Here is a 17,476-nt window from a genome sequence, read left to right as displayed (position 1 = left end):
ATATTTCAACGATGATTCTATATTTATTTGGTAATTAAGATATAGATAATTTTCTCAATAAACCGGTTCAATTTTTATGAAGCTTTAGTTTTGAGAAACCAATGCACAATATATTATGGAACTCGATGAGTTTCACTGTGCAGTGGATCGAACTTGATGGATATAAGGAAACTGTTGCGGCTAACGCTCAGCTTGCTTGCTATGCTTCATCTTGCTCCCTCCTCACCACTCTGTTTGGAGGGGACAACTATCATAGGTCGCGAGAAGCATCGCAGGTTGTGGCCAGAATGGGGGTAAAAGCTCGTGGCGAAGGGAAGAAGGCACTTACTTACTTGGAGTGTACGCGTTAGCAATCATACGTATGAGCAAGTGTAATTAAATTTAGCGCCTTTTCTCTGGCTAAATACACCACTATTTCGTTGATTGCCATGCTGTCAACATCATTTGATCTAAAATATTCATACAAATTATTCACAAGTGCATTATTGGAGCAGATTTTGAATCAGTAGCCTCTTATTAGTTTTGTGTCTCTAGAAAACAAGGTTGTCACTATCATTTCATCAGCTATATGTTATCTGCGGGTGTCAATGAAATACAAGAATGACATATATACTCAGAAGAGTAGAAGACTAAATGCTAGTTCCAGCTTCATGCATGTCAACTAACAGAAGTTGTTGAGGATGCTGGTGCGCTGGAAAGATGTTGTGGACGGCCTCCAAGTTGCAGTACTGTGCTGCTCCATCTAATTTTCAATTGGAGGTCAATGAGATGGGGGTGGGGAGACTTGCCTGGCGCTGGAGAAACTAATAGATGTTGTGGATTTCTATGTGATCGATGTACATTGTTCAGCAAGATGCTTGGTTTGACCACTAACCTGAGAATTCAGAAGTTGGTTCATTATGCATCCCAGATGTATAATACAAATACATTTTAATTCAGACCTGCCCATCCTAGAAGTTATGTGGGGGCTCTAATATTTATCGGAAAAAAGTAGAATAGAACCTATACATAGATGTAGACGAGAGATAAACAAGCAAGGGAGATCGGTCACTATGTTGCACTACTCGTCTTTGATCGCCATCCTATGATCAGGAAACTCGCTGGAGTAGAGCAATCCAAACTCAAAGATCTGCATGTAGTTTGGTTGCCCGCATTAAGCCCAACTCGCATACTCTCCGTAGTGTAAATTGCACTAAGCCCAACCTGCATCTTGAAAAACGGTCAATTTGAGCGTTCCTGGCGAGCCAGGTTTTGGGCGCTTTAAGTTTCGTGCGGCTCAGTTTCTATGTACGAGCCAGGCAACATGCTACTTAGCCTGCCAGAGCCTGGTTGGCTTTAATGCAGGCTACCAAACGCGCCTATAGTGTTACTGGGTATCCTTCCAGTGAAGACTTCTGATAGGCGACTAAGCGTCATTCTCAAATCAGCCAGCTTAAGAGAGGATGATAGTTTTCCAAGAAATTGCTGCAGCTTACTTAAGAATTCCAATTGGACGCGGACATGCAGTTCAATAGTACTCAGCTGGGGCCGCTTGCTGATTAGTCATTCCTTGTACAGTATTCCACTACGGTCGGTCGCTCCCAACTAAAATATACGGCGGCTGAGCACACTCGGCCGGCCTTATAAAACGCCGGGATGCTTCGCCGCCTCTCCATCGCTGAGATGTATATATAGCACGGCAACCGAAGCTAGCAAAACCTACACCAGTACCAACAGAGCTTGGTTGCTTGCTTGCTAGCTAGCTCTGATATTTAGCAGACGCTCAATGGCAGCGACGCGTGCGTGCTTGGCCGCCCTCGTCGTGGCTCTCACGTTTGTCTTCTTGGAGGGACTGGCAGCAGCGGAGCCGGCGGCTCCGGAGAGTACAGCGCAGCGGCGGCGGGAGGTGCGAAGCCTCCTCAGGCGGCTCAATAAGCCTCCTGTCGCAAGCATTCAGGTATATAAGTGTCGCAAGCTACCTTCAGGTTTATATCCTTTCACACATACGTTCTCTGATTTATTTTGTGTTAAACTTTGTACTGGCCAAATTAAAAAAGGTTATCAACTTATTTTTTGTACGATGTAAATTTAGTATCATACATCTTTATATATATTTCTCTATATTATAACTGGTCTTAGAACAAATCAAATATGCACTATCATGCCAAAGATTCCGCTTTCTTTTGTTTGTCGGAGTAAATCCATATCCAAACCAAGACGAGAAAACTTGGCATATGCTGGTCTGATCTCCTTCTTCCCTGTACACCGTACCTTAATTACCTCGTAGTCAAAACGTACACTTCGATTCCTGTGTTAATTTGGTTGTACCATACATGCATGATTTGTACCGACTAGTTTATAGGACTAGATGATGTTAGAATTAATCCGAGGTACCTGGTCGATCATGCAAGGAGCAAGCAATCACATGATGCACAACACCGAGATTTATTAACGAGGTTAATAAACTTGGCTACATCCCCAAGGCATGACTACGTGCGCTCCTACCCGTGACGCCATCACAACACCAGACAACCGCCACCGGGGCGCCGACACACGCCGCCGGCTCTCCCTGCATGCTTGTGCTGTTATATTGGCATGAGAATTTTGGATTTCGTCCGGAAAAAATAAATTTCGTCCAATTCGCCCATACTATTTTTGGGCCCGGTGTTAGTGTGACCCGGTCAAAAAATTCAGGTCCTACGTCCAGCCTACTCCTCCAGCGCTCCACGTGCGCCCAGCCTCTTCCTCTTCCTCCAGCGATCCGACTCCACCCTACCCAGCCTCCTCTTCCTCCAGCGGTCCGATTCCACCCTACCCAGCCTCCTCCTCCACTTTCTTCTCTCTCCCATTGGAGGGTGAACGTTGTGGCAGCGGTAACGCCCGGGCACGCGGGCGACCCTGTAGACGGCGGCAACACCGTGGAGGGCCACCACATGAGGTCGTAATGACTTGGTGCATACATTCTACAAGAGTGTTAATCTAGGGTTCATGTCGACTGTATAATGTTCAATTCTTGGTCTATAATGTTTTGATCCATGGATTCTGTTAATTGATTTCTACATTATATATTTTGATAAAGACTCTGTTCTTTATATTTTTTCTGGTTTATTCCAAAGAAATTGCCAAACTGTAGTCAGATTCGTTCCAAATTTCAAATTTTGGTTTGGCATTTTCGTGTAAAACCAAATTTAATCCATTTCGCCAAGGCCCGGTAAATTTGGCAAAACGAAATCCAAAACTATGGTTGGCATAGATTATATCGTGCATCTACCCCTCATTATATAAGAGGCTTAGCATACAAGTGTCCTATTAGGACATGATTCCATATCCTGTCTAAACGCAATACAAATCGAAGTCCAACTATAACCTACCTTGTACACTGTCTTCGGCACAATTTCAACAAACTCCCCCTTGTACATTGGACTTGAGTTTATACCATGAGTACCGCTGCTACTCCTACTCCATGTGACTGCACCTGCAACTTGTAGTCGGTTCTTTTCTTGATCACTGTCAACACCCGGGAAAAATTTAGTTTCTCTTTACTCTAGTTTGTACTCCCAACTTCTAGAGTATCCGTTCAATATCATCACACATCAATCACTGGTATGCGTGAAAGTGAACAACTCACTTATTAAGTGTTACAGATAAGAGTTAACTGAACTCAACATCACCACCCCTTTCTTGACCGCCTGTCTGAAACTTGAAGGAATTTTGCCGTTGCTTGTCGTCATCCCGAATGAAATTCACAGTTGTCCCACACATGTATGACCACCAGAGCCCTGACACGTCTTCATGTCTCATGCATACTACATGCTTCGCCGCTATTACTGCGTCATGCCTTTGCTGTCCCGGTTGAGCCTCAAAGGTCGCGAACCCACACCACACAAACCCCACTGCAGATTACCACCAATCATCACCGACCGATGACAATTATCACGTTTCAATCAAACCACGGAGCTCTAGTCTGAACTACATGTCAATCGCTTTTTTCCCGTTGAAATAGGCTTTGACTCTCTGTCAACTTTCGATGTAGCCCCTCAATCAGCACCTAATGATGTATTCCAGAATTTAGCTTCACCTTCAACATGACTCTATGTTAGATGATCAGCCCACACTCACCCCTCGTTGCCTTCAAGGTCCCGTGTGCATCGTCTTCTGTACCAACCGACTTGCATCGATCCGTCAAACTATCTTGTCCGACCCAACTGAACTTGTCTGGCTGCATGGAACGCTCGAGGCTCCCAAATCATCTTCCGTGAGTTTTAATCCATCACATAATAATTCCATCTTAGCTGACATGATTTCCAGCAACGCGATGAAGCATCCCTATTGTGCCAACAAATATTTCACCTTATCTTCCATAACCCAAAGTTTCTTGTTCCATCGAACTTCTTCACCTCAAACCTAGTTTCTGTTGGTGCCATTGTTCTTCGTACTGGTAGTAGTTGAGAATACATATGAATTCGACTACTGGTAGTAGGAAAAAATATTTATTGAATATAAGTAACATAATAGAGTAAAAACTCTCATGCATACTTGCATGCTGAAGTGGGTCTTCCTTATACATGGTTGCATGTCGAGGTACCATGTTGAGAAAAATATGTTAGTAGGGATCACCCAGTTAGTTATATAATATAGGCTAAATATCTTTTGTACCAGAGACAGATTATTTGTTTTAGTGTGCGTGTAAATATATATTTAGCATCATATATATACTCAAGGAAAAAAAATCACTACTGCTGCAGTATGTGATTCTTATTAATAAACATGCAAAGTGATCCACAATATTTTGCTGGCATCATCATTAGTATTCTTACTATGATGAAAAAAATATTTTACTAGATAAAATATTACAAGCTATCAATATTTCTATGTGAATACCGGCACACTAATTCTAGTTTAAAATTGTCATGGCACAAATAGTTCCAGGTCAATGCTCATGAGATGATTAGGTGCATTTATGAAGATAATTTCCGTATAGTTCGTTATAATATGGGTCCATAAAATGAATGTTCACATCATGCTAATGCCAGTTATGGAGATCTATAAATTCTCATCCAATGATAAGGTGCAGAAAAATCGAACTATTGTGACAATCTATGGGATGGACAATCTATGGGACCCATGGAGCATATGCTCTGTTTGTCCATCCCATAGAACTAAAACTCATCAAACTTTAATTTATTTTAACAGGTAAATGCCAGAGATAGGATCTCTTAACAATAAATAAGTTTGTTGGCATGATATCTATAGTATCGCTATTGTTCTCATTTGTGTGAACTTATGCTAATTATGAACCTATGGAGCATCTCACCCATAGCTTGTCCATGCTTTCATCTCTCTTTATCAAACACATCAAATATAGGAACATCTCTATAGAATTAAGATTCTATAAAATTATTTCTAAATTCCTAATAAAGTCCTAAGATATAGGCTCTCATAACAAATTGTTAGTATATTTCTATTGGACCGTCATCGTTATCCCTTGTGCAAACACTTGCCTGACTGTCGATCTAGGAGGCTTCACCGCCATTTACATCTTCCCACAGATCTATCTGTTTTGCTGGCATCAAGATTGTGAACATGCTATGGATTATTGTTCAATCAACCTCGCATATAACTACAAGAAATCCAATTTAGTTCACTTCATATTTCTAGATCTAACGTGTAGTGTTAATGTTATAGAGAGAAAGCATCGGTCAAGTCGTCTAATCTCATTTGTAAAATATGGTTTCTCTAACATTTTTCTTGCACATACGTATAATCCGATTGATTTTTTAGCACATATTACTAGGATATTTTATGATAACATCTATTTCATGATGTTATCTAAGGACATATAAGAAGATTCATATGTACTTAGTGATTGTTCTTAGTTGACCCCATAGATTTTCTCTAATTCTACTCATTTTAGTCCAAAAAGTTATTACATTTAGTGGCTTTAAATACGTTTATACCCACATATATTTAACCATAGCATGACACAATTAAGATCATTTTTTTTATTTAAGAACAGTTTACCCGGTTAATGAGCATAAATTTTCTCTAGTTCTTCTAGCCATTTTTTGTTAAGTTGACATATGAGTAAGAAGTTTATGGAAGTTAAATGCCATGCTATTCCAAGAAGGTTGTGAGAATCGTCAAAAGTTATATGCTAGTACATGAAAGTAAATTAGTTCAAAGAATTAAAACACTACTAGGAAAAGGGCTATAGATAGGATTGACACTAATGGCGCATCAGGGTTGTAGTGCGCCACTACTATATACTAATGACGCACTAGTTTGTGATGTGCCATTGGAGTGGAAGACACTAATGGCGCACCCGATAAAAGGTGCGCCACTAGTGATATTTTTTTTTTCATTTTTACATACATACTAATGGCGCATCCGACCGAAGTGCGCCATTACTAGTTCTAACTAGTAATGGCGCACCAGACAGACAGTGCGCCATTAGTATTTTTTTTACCTTTTTGCAAAACTACTAATGGCGCACCGTGTCACAGTGCGCCATTAGTAGTTTAAACTAGTAATGGCGCACTTTTCCACAGTGCTCCATTAGTGTATATATATATTAAATTGTATTTAAATTGTAGCCTTCATTTCTCGGGCACTTTTTGATATCATGAATATTTTTAAATTTCATGGGCACTTTTTGAATTCATGAATATTTTTTCAAATTTGATGATATTTTTTCATATTCAATATGAAAAAATATTGAATATTCATGAGGACACTCGATCTCAATCCCCCTCCCTCTCGATAGCTATCCCCCTCGCCAGATCCCCCTCGCCGCCGAGCACCCCCCGCACCCTCCCCCCGCTCCACCGCCGCCGCCGACCCCCCGCACCCTCCCCCGCTCCACCGCCGCCGAGCACCCCCTGCACCCTCCCCCCGCTCCACCGCCGCCGACGACCCACCGCAGCCTCCCCCGCTCCACCGCCGCCGCCGACACCCCGCACCCTCCCCCGCTCCACTGTCACAAATGAATGCAACTAAAAATAAAAAAACAATTTTGATTATATTTTCAAATAAAAAATTTGATGATATTTTCAAATAAAAAATTTGATGATATTTTTTCATATTCATAAATATTTTCAAATAACAAATTTGGTTGTATTTTTAAAAAAATTATTACTGTTTCATATTCATATTCATTTTCTAAAAAATTATTAGATGCAGCAAAAAATAATAATAAAAAAATTACTTATGGCAAAAAATAATTAAAAAAAACATACTAATGGCGCACTGCCAGTGGGTGCGCCATTAGTAATCTTGCCCCCTAGCTAATTCGGCAGTCCCACCCTCGCCATATCCACTTCCCCCGTCGCCACACACTCACGCGCGCCCCCTCCTTCCGCCGCCCGGTCATCGCCGCGACACCGTGCTCGCCCGCCCTCTCCCCCGCTCGCCTTCTCCGCCAGATCCCGAGCCTCGCCGCCGTGTTAGCCGCGGCCATCGCCAGACCCCTCCCCTCCTAGGTCAGTGTCGTCCATCTCCTCGCTGGCACCTCTCTCTCCGGCCATCTTCCCCACCCCGTGCCGCTCTCATCTCGTCCTTCGCGCGCTCCCGGGCCCTCGCCTCCGCCTCCGCGCCCGCGCCGGCCTCCCCCAGGCGCACCAATGCCACTCCCGCAGCCAACACCGCCGCACCCTCCACCTCCCCTCCACCCTCCTCCCCGTCGTCAGCCCCGCACCCAAGTCTGAAGCTCCCCGGCTCGCCGCCACCCGCCGCGCTCCCCCTCCAAAGCCTGCGCCTTCCACGCCGCCCCCCACCACCAGCCCTAATCCCCATCGCGGCGTCCGTGGCGGGCTGCTCGGCGCTGCCGTCATCTCGGACCTCTGCCGCCTGCTACCTTCCCATCTCCATCCCTTTCCTATGACCTAGTACCTGTCCACGTCTCCTCCCGAGCCCCATCTCCACCCCCTCTCCGTTCGAGCTGCTCGACATGAACCCTGACCCTCTGCTGTTTGTTTTTTCAGGTTTAGCTACTATTCTGTCCGAGATTGCCAAGCTGTACTGTTGGTTGTAGTGGTGTTGTTCTCCCAGGTTGAAGGTATTTTGAATCATGTGGTCTCCATTCGAGCAGCTCGACATGAACCCTGATCCTCTGCTGGTTTTTATTTCGCAGGTTGACCTGCTGTTTTGTCCGAGATTGCGGTGGTGTACTGGTGGTTGCAGTGGTAATCTTCTCCCAGAATGCAGTGGTGTTCTTCTCCCAGGTTGAAGGTAATTCTTGATCCAAACTTATGCAAATTCTTTACTGTTGTCTTCTTGTATGCGATGCATGTTTTATTGTGTGCACAACATCTTACAATTAGATAATTGCAATGTAGCAGAGTCATGTGAGATCAATTAGATTTGGTTTCTTGCATATGCATTGTGTTTAACTAAGTGGAACTTCCATGCCTTGTGCACCATCTTCCATGCCTTGTGCACCATATTTTTTTTACAATGGCAAGGTTTACGAACATATTTGATTCCTAAGAAAAGCATGGCAAAAATTCAAAATGCATACACTATAATTTTGCCATGGGAGATGCATAGGCTATATTTGCCATGGGAGATGGTGGTTGCAGTGGTTGCAGTAGTGGTTGCAGTGGTTGTAGTAGTATAAATTCCATGATGCATAGGCTATATTTGCCATGGGAGATGGCAATTTTGTTGGATCATGATCCAGAGATTAAAAAAATGCATTGACTATAATTTCCTGGCATGATCCATAGAATAAAAATGTAGATTAAAAAATGCCATGATCCATACACTATAATTTTCATGATGCATAGACTATATTTTCCATGGCCCGGTGCAAAAGAAATTTGCCATGTTGCAAAAAGAAAAGAAACTTGCCATGGTGCATATAGTAAAAACAATGCCACGATCTGTAAAATACATTTGTCATGCTCCATGAAAGTAAATTGCCATGGTCCAAATGTAGCAGAAGTTTCAAGTAGTGTTTTGTTTCTGTGTTTAAATAGGCAGCAAACTTTCTATTCTTTCTGTGTTTGTACAGACTTGCTAAACTATTGATGATTTTTTGTTGGGTGACCTATTAGATCTGGAACGGAAGCTCACATAAGTTGAGCTGATTTTTGTCCATATGAAAGCAGAGAACCATATGGTCTGTGGCCTTTTCATCCATATGAAAGTAGAGGCACATTGTGGTGCTAGTTTGCTGGGTCTTGTCTCCGACCATTGTGTCGTGATGAATTTGCAGGTACCCCGAGAGGCCCTTGAGTTTGCCGGAATGTCGATTAACTTCCGTTCCGGCAAATTCGGGTACTCCATATGTCCTATTTTCAGCAAAGGTAATGCTGAAATTTTCCGTGAATTTTAGCATGACTTTGCTAAAAATAGGACATATGGGGTACTTGCGACTAATGCCTGTTATCATGCATGTTTTATGATCTGTTGTAAGGGTACTAATTGGTCTCTTCTGCTGCTTATCAGAGATGGCGGGAAGCAGCCACCGCCGCTCTGCGACACCGCAGTACGAGTTGGATGCTTCCAAATTCTTCACTATCATACTTGAGACTTCAGTATCATCCATGACGCAGGTATATAAAACGAGAGATCTCCCCTTCACCCATCTCATTATGTTGTTTGCAGGTATATAAAACGAGGTATCATCCATGACTTCAGTATCATCCATGATGTTGTTTGCTACATCACACTCATTGTCCCAAACTGCAGAGGCTGCCTGACAGTTTTATGAACATGCTGATGGGTGAAGATCCGCCAAATAATGTGAAGCTGCGACAGGCCGGCAGCGGGTTTTGCAGGCAGTGGGATGTGGAGTTGGTGATCAAGGAGGGCCACATGTACTTGTCTCGTGGGTGGGAGAAGTTCTATCGTGCCTACGACCTGCGGCTAGGGTACTTCCTTCTCTTCAGGTACGACGACGACACCACCATGCTCATCGTGAAGGTGTTCAACACGACTATGTGTCGCATGCGCTACGCTGACGATGATGATGCCGGTACGTTCTGCCTCTTCTTATTCCTCTATATTTGGCTTTGTCTCACATCGATTGTTAACAGTCATTGTTGCATTTTGGACAGGTAATGGGAGCAGCAGCAACGACACTGGCTACAGCCAAAGCAGCAGCGACTATGGCTGTAGCGAAAGCAGCAGCGATTCTGGCTGTAGCAAAAGCAGCAGCGATTCTGGCAGTACCATAGGCAACAAGAAGGATGATCCAGACTGGAGTGCGGGAGAAGAGGAGCAGAGTGGGGATGAGGAGCTGCAGGATGATGATGGGCATCAGGCTGAGGATGACCTAGCGCTGGTGGTGGCTGACCAAGGGCAAGAGATGGTGGTGGCTGACCATGGGCAAGAGATGGAGGTGGCTGAGGATGACCTAGCGATGGTCGTGCCTGAAGGTGGCCTCGCGATGGTGGTGGTGCCTGACAATGACCACGCACCGGTGGTGGCGCCGGCGATCCCACAGCTGGGCGACATGACCACGCCAATTGTGGTAGAAGACTACATCCCACTGCCTCCACTGCCTCCACCGCCTCGTCGCTCTTGGTGCATCAGGCTGAGGAAGGAGAAGGAGAAGGAGAAGAACAATGCATGAGAACTGAACTTTGTCAGGTATGCATGTCAGATCTCCAAAATGATATATATATATATACTTAGTTACCTATGTTATCTCTAATATGCTTAGTTTCCTATAGGTTAGCTTCATTTTTACCTAAGTTGGCTCTAATATGCTAACTTAGAGCTTATATGCTTTGTTTCCTATAGGTTAGCTCCAAAATAACTTATGTTAGCACAAAATGATCAAGTTTACATAATAAGCTTATAGTCTTTTTCTTATTCTTCTTCTTTTCCAAAATGACATAGGTTAGCTTCATTTTACCTAAGTTGGCTCTAATATACTAACTTAGAGCTTATATGCTTAGTTTCCTATAGGTTAGCTCCAAAATAACTTATGTTAGCACAAAATGATCAAGTTTACATAATAAGATTATAGTCTTCTTCTTATTCTTCTTCTTTTCCAAAATTTTTCTTATTCTTCTTCTAGTGTTCTTCTTCTTCTAGTATTCTTCTAGTCTTCTTCTTTTTCTTCTTCTAACTTCTTGTTTATCATTTTGCAGATTTGATTTAATTCACGGAAGCTTGCATGGATGGCGTGCTTCTTTTCCATTTGTATTTTTATTTTTTATGAATGTGAAACTTTTGTGAATTGATGGATAACGGTGTCGGATGAACAATGTGAAACTTTTGTAATATGTAATGATGGAACTGTGTGTTGGCTATGTATGTATATATGATGGAACTTGTGTGTTGGCTATGTATGTATATATGATGGAACTTGTGTGTTGGCTATGATTGTTATATGGTGCTTGTTGTATATATATGTGTTGGATATCTCATAGGTGAAATAGTGACCTGAGATTAAGAAAAACAAATTAAAAAAATTGTTACTAATGGCGCACTACCATGTGGTGCGCCATTAGTATAGAAGACACTAGTGGCGCACTGTGGGCAAAACTAATGGCGCACTGCTTGGTGCGCCATTAGTATACCAGATACTAATGGCGCACTAGTGGTGCGCCATTAGTAAAAAATACTAGTGGCGTGCTACTAATGGAGCACTGGTAATGCGCCATTAGTAGGCAAAACCAGTGCGCCATTAGTAGGCCTTTTCCTAGTAGTGAAATTTGGATTCAGGAATGACCTAACTGCTTATTTTGGAAATATCATTACCGTATAAATCAAAGTTTAATGGTTTAAATACCTACTAAATATAAGGCCCATTATTGATTTTGAGAATATAAGGGTGATCTATATCCCATATACCTAAGTATGTAATCCCAACTACTTCTGTAATCACAAAATGCACATATGCCATCTCACCGCACATGCCACCTCATGAACTATTTTCCTTTTTGCTCTTTTTTGAATTTCATACTCCACCCAATTAGGTTCTTTAATGCAAAATGTGATCTCAACATGCAACCATGCGTGCATGGAAAAAAAATCTCCACCTCAATATATAACCATGCATGGGAAAATGTTTGTTATGATACTTATATTTGATAAACATTTTACACTACACAAGAGTAGCCTGGTATTACTAATCCAAATATTTATGCTCCATATGACAACCTCATCTGAATATATTGCAAACAATTCATACAGAAATGCATGTTCTTGCAAAGATCTAGATTAATCGAAGGGAAAAGGCTTGCCGCTAAAGAAAATTATGCACTACATGCTCCTTATTGGTCCAATATGGGCCTAATTAGGATTTTATGTTTCCATGCAAGCTATGGCTTATGAGTAATGTGTAATCACAACCGATAAAAGTTAGTTAATGGAGGTAAATGCAAATCAATGGCATCATGTTTTGCTTTCTTGGTGAGAATTTCTAGCAAATCTCTTTATTTAATCTTGCATTATTATTTCAATATATAATAGATATATCCTATACATGGCATGTGTGACATGGCCCGAAGTACTTATTTCTACACTGTGCATTCCCAATTTCATCATATAAAATTGTACGTAATTGTATGATAGATTTTTGAGTAGCCTATTTTTCATACTATCAACTCAAGTAAGCATAGTGTATAAATAAGCACATTTTGGATTACATGTAAATGGAAAAAGTGGAACCATGGAATGAGTAGGTAATGCAGTTCTTATATTCTTTTAATTCCTTTACCATTGCTGGTAGCTAATTTAGTGATACTGGTGAATTTACAAACGTCCTAGCGAATAGGTCGTTATGGTTTTTTTCAATTTCATACATAATTTATACTATAATTTGTTCTCAAGTGAATTTATCGAAGCTACTTTGTGCTACGAATATGAAGTACAACCATATTTTATTGACAATTACAAATTAAATTAGTTGACACAATTACTTAGATGTGACTATCTAAACATATCTTTTGTATGGAAGATGCAAAGTTTATTATTTAACTCTTTGTGCCATAAAACGAAGAGTTCTTTGCTTTATCCTCACTGTTCGGTCTATTTATAATAGATCAAACATAGGCTGTGAAAGTAAATAAACTGTGTTGGAACAAAGTAGTAGAGAGCTGAATTTTTTTAGTAATAGTCAAAAAAAATATTGAACCATGTACTAGAGCTAAGAAAAATAAATAGGATCAAGTTTAGTTGTATCAGAGCCATGCCTTCTATGCTGAAAGCAACCACCTCATTTCCACTACAGTGCCACACCCAGCCCTGATTACCACCTATCCATCCTACGTTAGGCAAGACCAATGCATGTTTTTCCATCATTATGATCTAGTCAATATCAACTTTTCTAGACCAACATCCATCATGCTTGATAAAACAAGCCAGGTGAGTCATTTTTTCAATTGCATTATCTGTACTATCACTGAAGATCACAAGCTCTAAATTTATTTTATTTCATGTTCTTGTATTTTTTTATCTTGAAGAGCTGAAGCAGGAATGTGCGCAAGCATAATCACAAAAAATAAACCTAGCAACAGGGAGGGATTGTAAAAACATCTTTAGTTGAACTGCATGTATGCATGTAAACTCCTTTAAATATTGTGGTTATTAGAATTTGCACATCTTTTATGAATGTGAAAATTCTTTTCCTGTCTTTAGGACACACACTAAAAATGATACTTTAAATGTGCCTTTTCCTTCTGTGTATACTGTAGATTCACCTATCGAACTTGTTTTATATTACTCTTCTATTTTTATGCTTGAATTAAATCTTAGCCCTTATAATTTGGTCCCAAAAAATAGATGGTTAGATTTTCTTTCCCGAATTAATGTAAGAACTTATAGGGAATCTCTAGTTAGTATAGTAATAAAGTAATATAATAGATAAACTTCAATTCAAAACTAGATATTTTTGTTTCCATTTAATTAATTGTCCCATCAAACTTCATCCTACCTGGATGTGCATTTTATTCAATGCCTAAGACATAAGCCAAGCTCAAGCATAGAATAAACCATATCAACATAGTCATGTGTACTAACATTAACATCGAAATGTAACCCAACTTTTGTTATAAAATCCAAATATTATATTGTTTAGAAAGATAAGTGGTTCGTATGTAGATCCAATCTGATTAATATGATGTCTAGAAATTAATGTATCGAGCAAGTGTTGTCTTTTGGATACTGAGAGATAGAGTGCATACATCATCCATCGTATAAACAAAGGGAATCCTTGCTCGGCTTTTGTTTAGGAGTGGAATCCTATTTTCTTAACAAAATTAAAATCCCAAGGTTGATTGAGTTTGCATATAGTTGTCGAAAGCAATTTTTTATTTTATTCCACATTATGCATTGTCTATGAGAAGATTGTAGCGAAGATCTAATGTTTTCTAGTTTGCTCGAACTATTCTATTTTTTCTCTCCAATTGCAACCACTGATTCCTATAAGTTAACAGAGCCTAGATGGAGACATCATAGACTATGTGCACATCTCCAAACAACCTGCATTCGACCATCCTCTCCTCAAGAACCATACTATACAGGTAAAACATTGCAACGCCATTTCCCTTTTCATGTCGCGATTGGTTGTTGACAAGTTGCTATGCTCTCCAATATCCAAAATGGTTCCACAATTCAGATGCAGCCTTCTTACCATCCAGGAGGCATGTATCATGAATCTAACATCGCACCCCATCACATCACCCAAACATGGCATCAAAATGGCAAGTGCCCTGTGAACACAATACCAATCCAAAGGACCAAGGAGGAGGATGTCTTGAGGGCCAATTCCATCAAGAGGTATGGCAAAAAGAGGCCCCAGAGCATCGCAAACCTCGATTCAATCAATAAACCAGTAATATCCAATATATCGACGGGGTACCAGGTATAAAAAGCCATTTAAGAATCACATTCAAATGAGAAATAATGTCCCTCTTGGATTATTACTACTATTATTTGATTCTGAAAGTGCTCATTCAAATTTGTTTTATCTCATATTGAGCAGCATGCCATTGTATCTGCATAGGTTGATAACTTCCATGGGACCAAAGCCAGCTTCAATTTGTGGAAACCAACAATTGCAAGGGCCGATGACTTTAGCTTGACACAACTATGGATCATTGGGGGTTCCTATAGTGGCAACGACCTCAATACCATTGAAGCTGGATGGCAGGTCAGACCTCAAAGGGAAACATTAAACCCACTTTCATATATGATGTATTAATCCACTTCTGGAATATAATCTAAACTAACATTTATATAGTCATCTCCCTTACCTACATTGTCGTTATCAAAAAGAACCTAAAGCAACCTATGAGATATATCATGCAAAATAATATCAAATAAACCTCTAAATGCATATCTAAATTGTCCACGTGTGCTATTATAAAACATAATCTTTAGTAACCCTCTAATGTACATCTTCATTATCCCACCAAAATATTATTAAAAATAAACTAACCCTCTAAATCTACATATAAAGTACACACTTCCCTCCTTATTAATATTAATACTACAAAACAAATCCCCATAAATAAGAGACTAAATTAGCTAGCCCTCCCACTATATATAAAGAAAAAGCTAATTGTATGTACATATCCTTCCTAACTCAAAGTATACTCGCATGAAGCGTGTCACACTAGTACATCCAGAATTGGGCTAGGCCCTGGACGAACTCGTTCCATAGTACCAGAAAGAGTCAAAAAGTGGTACACTCATCAAAGAAATCGTATGGCATGATCAGGACTGTGACCCAAGCAGCTCAGGACCGATCGATGCCTCAATGTGCCACCATGTAAACCATGCATGTATGCATGTAGCATGGACTAATAAGCATATCACTTTCTATGGTTTTGCAATCATTAAATATGTTTTATTCATGAAACACATGACAATGATAATAACAAGATGGTGGATAATCAATTTTGAGCAAATGTGGACCTCATTTCATCCAAAAACAATTAATTTATGCAGTATCTTATAAAATACCTATATCTCTTATGTCCATGTGGGTGCTTGTGTTCATGGACTAGTGAGGTACATTAGGCATGTGAAATTTGTCCCGACAACATTATGTACAATACTAAAACTATGACATCCTAGATATATAACCATGGATAGGGTGAATTTTTAAAGGGACTCAACTAAATAAACAAGCAACATTCAATTCTATGAGTCATCAATTGTGCAAAAGGTATAAGACACCACTGCTCAATAAAAAAAATGAAGATGCCAGAAAAAGGATTGAAAAGATGGATTCCATGGGAATTTATCATATGAACAAACTTGTTGGCAAGTCTCATTGTATCTGTATAATTTCAATGGAAGGAAGGGAGAAACACGGTGTGTGCAAAGACAAAGATTGTCTTGCTTTTTCATGTGCTGCGATAAAAGGACAACCTTCAAAATCTCACTCTTCCTCCCTCACTCTCTCTCCCAGTCTATCTATCTGTTCCCCAATCATTCAATATATAATGGTGTAGTTAGTTGTGCAATCACTTTCAATGTGGCTGATGGCTTTGTCCTCTATACAAACATTGCAGGTATACCCAGGTCTATATATGGATAGAAATACTAGACTCATCATCTACTGGACTGCAAGATAAACATCATATTTAATTGTATCTTAATTTTTGGAAATATTGAGCCCTCCTTTTATGAATGTTGGTAATAAAATCAAGATGCTACTTTTCTACTGTGTGAAATTTTGTAGCGCGATGCGTATCAAACAACATGATGTTACAACCTACATTGCTCAGGGTTCATCCAGACAAACAATCAGATCACCCTTGGTGGCAGTATCTCCCCAACCTCCACCTATAGAGGCGCACAATATGACATTGACATTTTAGTTTGGAAGGTAATACAACACTTAAATCCTAAGTTTTGAGTTGTTTGTGCCGAACAGTTCAATCAAAAAGGGTAAGCTGATGGGGAAATGTGGGAGAATTCACTTACTTCAACATTTCCTCCTCATGTTCATGCTCCCTTAGACCTAGGAGTGGAAATAGGAATCGGCCACAATTATTTACTTTATAGCAGTCACTAGGATTAGAACTCGAGAAATCTAGCTTTGAGCTACAGGAGTTCAAACCAAAAGCCTATGCTAATGAGAAAGAGTGAGAAATTCAAGTATACTTCAACTTAGGCATACAAAATCAAATTCTTGAATGGGCACAGAGAATCGATGCCAATGTTCTCTTGTTTTCTCTATCAATTGTGGGTTCCTGGCCTATTTATTGGCACACAAATGGTGTAGCAGTTGTATCCATGCGTATTTCATATTTGTCTTCGAGTGCAACACTGTTAATTTAGCTATTGAACAAGGGATCTTTGAAGTTACACCTCCTTATCTGGTTAGAGTTGAAACGAATAAATATTAGCCATTGACATTAAGTAAGTTAAACTAAGTAAGATATTTAAATAGTTGCACATGAACTCACTAATGTGTTGTGATACACTAGCCCATTAGTTTGTTGTATCATCTTTAACTTGGGAACTTAAGTCATCTATATTCTGTTAATCATTATGTATTTCGTAGTAAACTATTTTTAGCTTGTAGGAC

The 17,476-nt window shown here is 40.2% G+C and overlaps 2 protein-coding genes across 2 annotated transcripts; both read left to right on the top strand.

Moving 5' to 3' along the window:
- The first annotated feature begins 1,679 nt into the window (after positions 1-1,679).
- LOC147977277 (uncharacterized) lies at positions 1,680-11,258 on the top strand. The gene is made up of 7 exons (XM_087519235.1): positions 1,680-1,936; positions 7,959-8,032; positions 8,108-8,205; positions 9,427-9,533; positions 9,670-9,955; positions 10,038-10,572; positions 11,079-11,258. Exons 4-6 carry the CDS (start codon positions 9,429-9,431, stop codon positions 10,553-10,555), a joined length of 909 nt encoding a protein of 302 aa, XP_087375361.1. The 5' UTR covers positions 1,680-1,936; positions 7,959-8,032; positions 8,108-8,205; positions 9,427-9,428; the 3' UTR covers positions 10,556-10,572; positions 11,079-11,258.
- A 2,924-nt stretch (positions 11,259-14,182) lies between these two features.
- On the top strand, positions 14,183-16,578 carry LOC125554425 (protein neprosin-like). The gene is made up of 4 exons (XM_048717986.2): positions 14,183-14,456; positions 14,552-14,797; positions 14,939-15,085; positions 16,455-16,578. The coding sequence occupies exons 2-4, from the start codon at positions 14,552-14,554 to the stop codon at positions 16,515-16,517; spliced, it is 456 nt and encodes a 151-aa protein (XP_048573943.2). The 5' UTR covers positions 14,183-14,456; the 3' UTR covers positions 16,518-16,578.
- Positions 16,579-17,476: the final 898 nt, after the last annotated feature.

This window comes from Triticum urartu, chromosome 4A (genome assembly GCF_056163025.1).
Source record: "Triticum urartu cultivar PI428250 chromosome 4A, HENAU_Tu73, whole genome shotgun sequence".
Lineage (NCBI taxonomy): Eukaryota > Viridiplantae > Streptophyta > Magnoliopsida > Poales > Poaceae > Triticum > Triticum urartu.
Note: the sequence above shows the minus strand (reverse complement) of the source record. Positions and strands in the feature narration are given on the sequence as shown.

Excerpts from the sequence above, each read along its gene's own strand:
- LOC147977277 (XM_087519235.1), top strand. The coding sequence starts at position 9,429 with ATGGCGGGAAGCAGCCACCGCCGCTCTGCGACACCGCAGTACGAGTTG. Across the intron at positions 9,534-9,669 it reads CAGTATCATCCATGACGCAG|AGGCTGCCTGACAGTTTTAT; the intron begins GTATATAAAACG and ends CCCAAACTGCAG. Across the intron at positions 9,956-10,037 it reads CGCTGACGATGATGATGCCG|GTAATGGGAGCAGCAGCAAC; the intron begins GTACGTTCTGCC and ends CATTTTGGACAG.
- LOC125554425 (XM_048717986.2), top strand. The coding sequence starts at position 14,552 with ATGCAGCCTTCTTACCATCCAGGAGGCATGTATCATGAATCTAACATC. Across the intron at positions 14,798-14,938 it reads ATATATCGACGGGGTACCAG|GTTGATAACTTCCATGGGAC; the intron begins GTATAAAAAGCC and ends GTATCTGCATAG. Across the intron at positions 15,086-16,454 it reads CCATTGAAGCTGGATGGCAG|GTATACCCAGGTCTATATAT; the intron begins GTCAGACCTCAA and ends CAAACATTGCAG.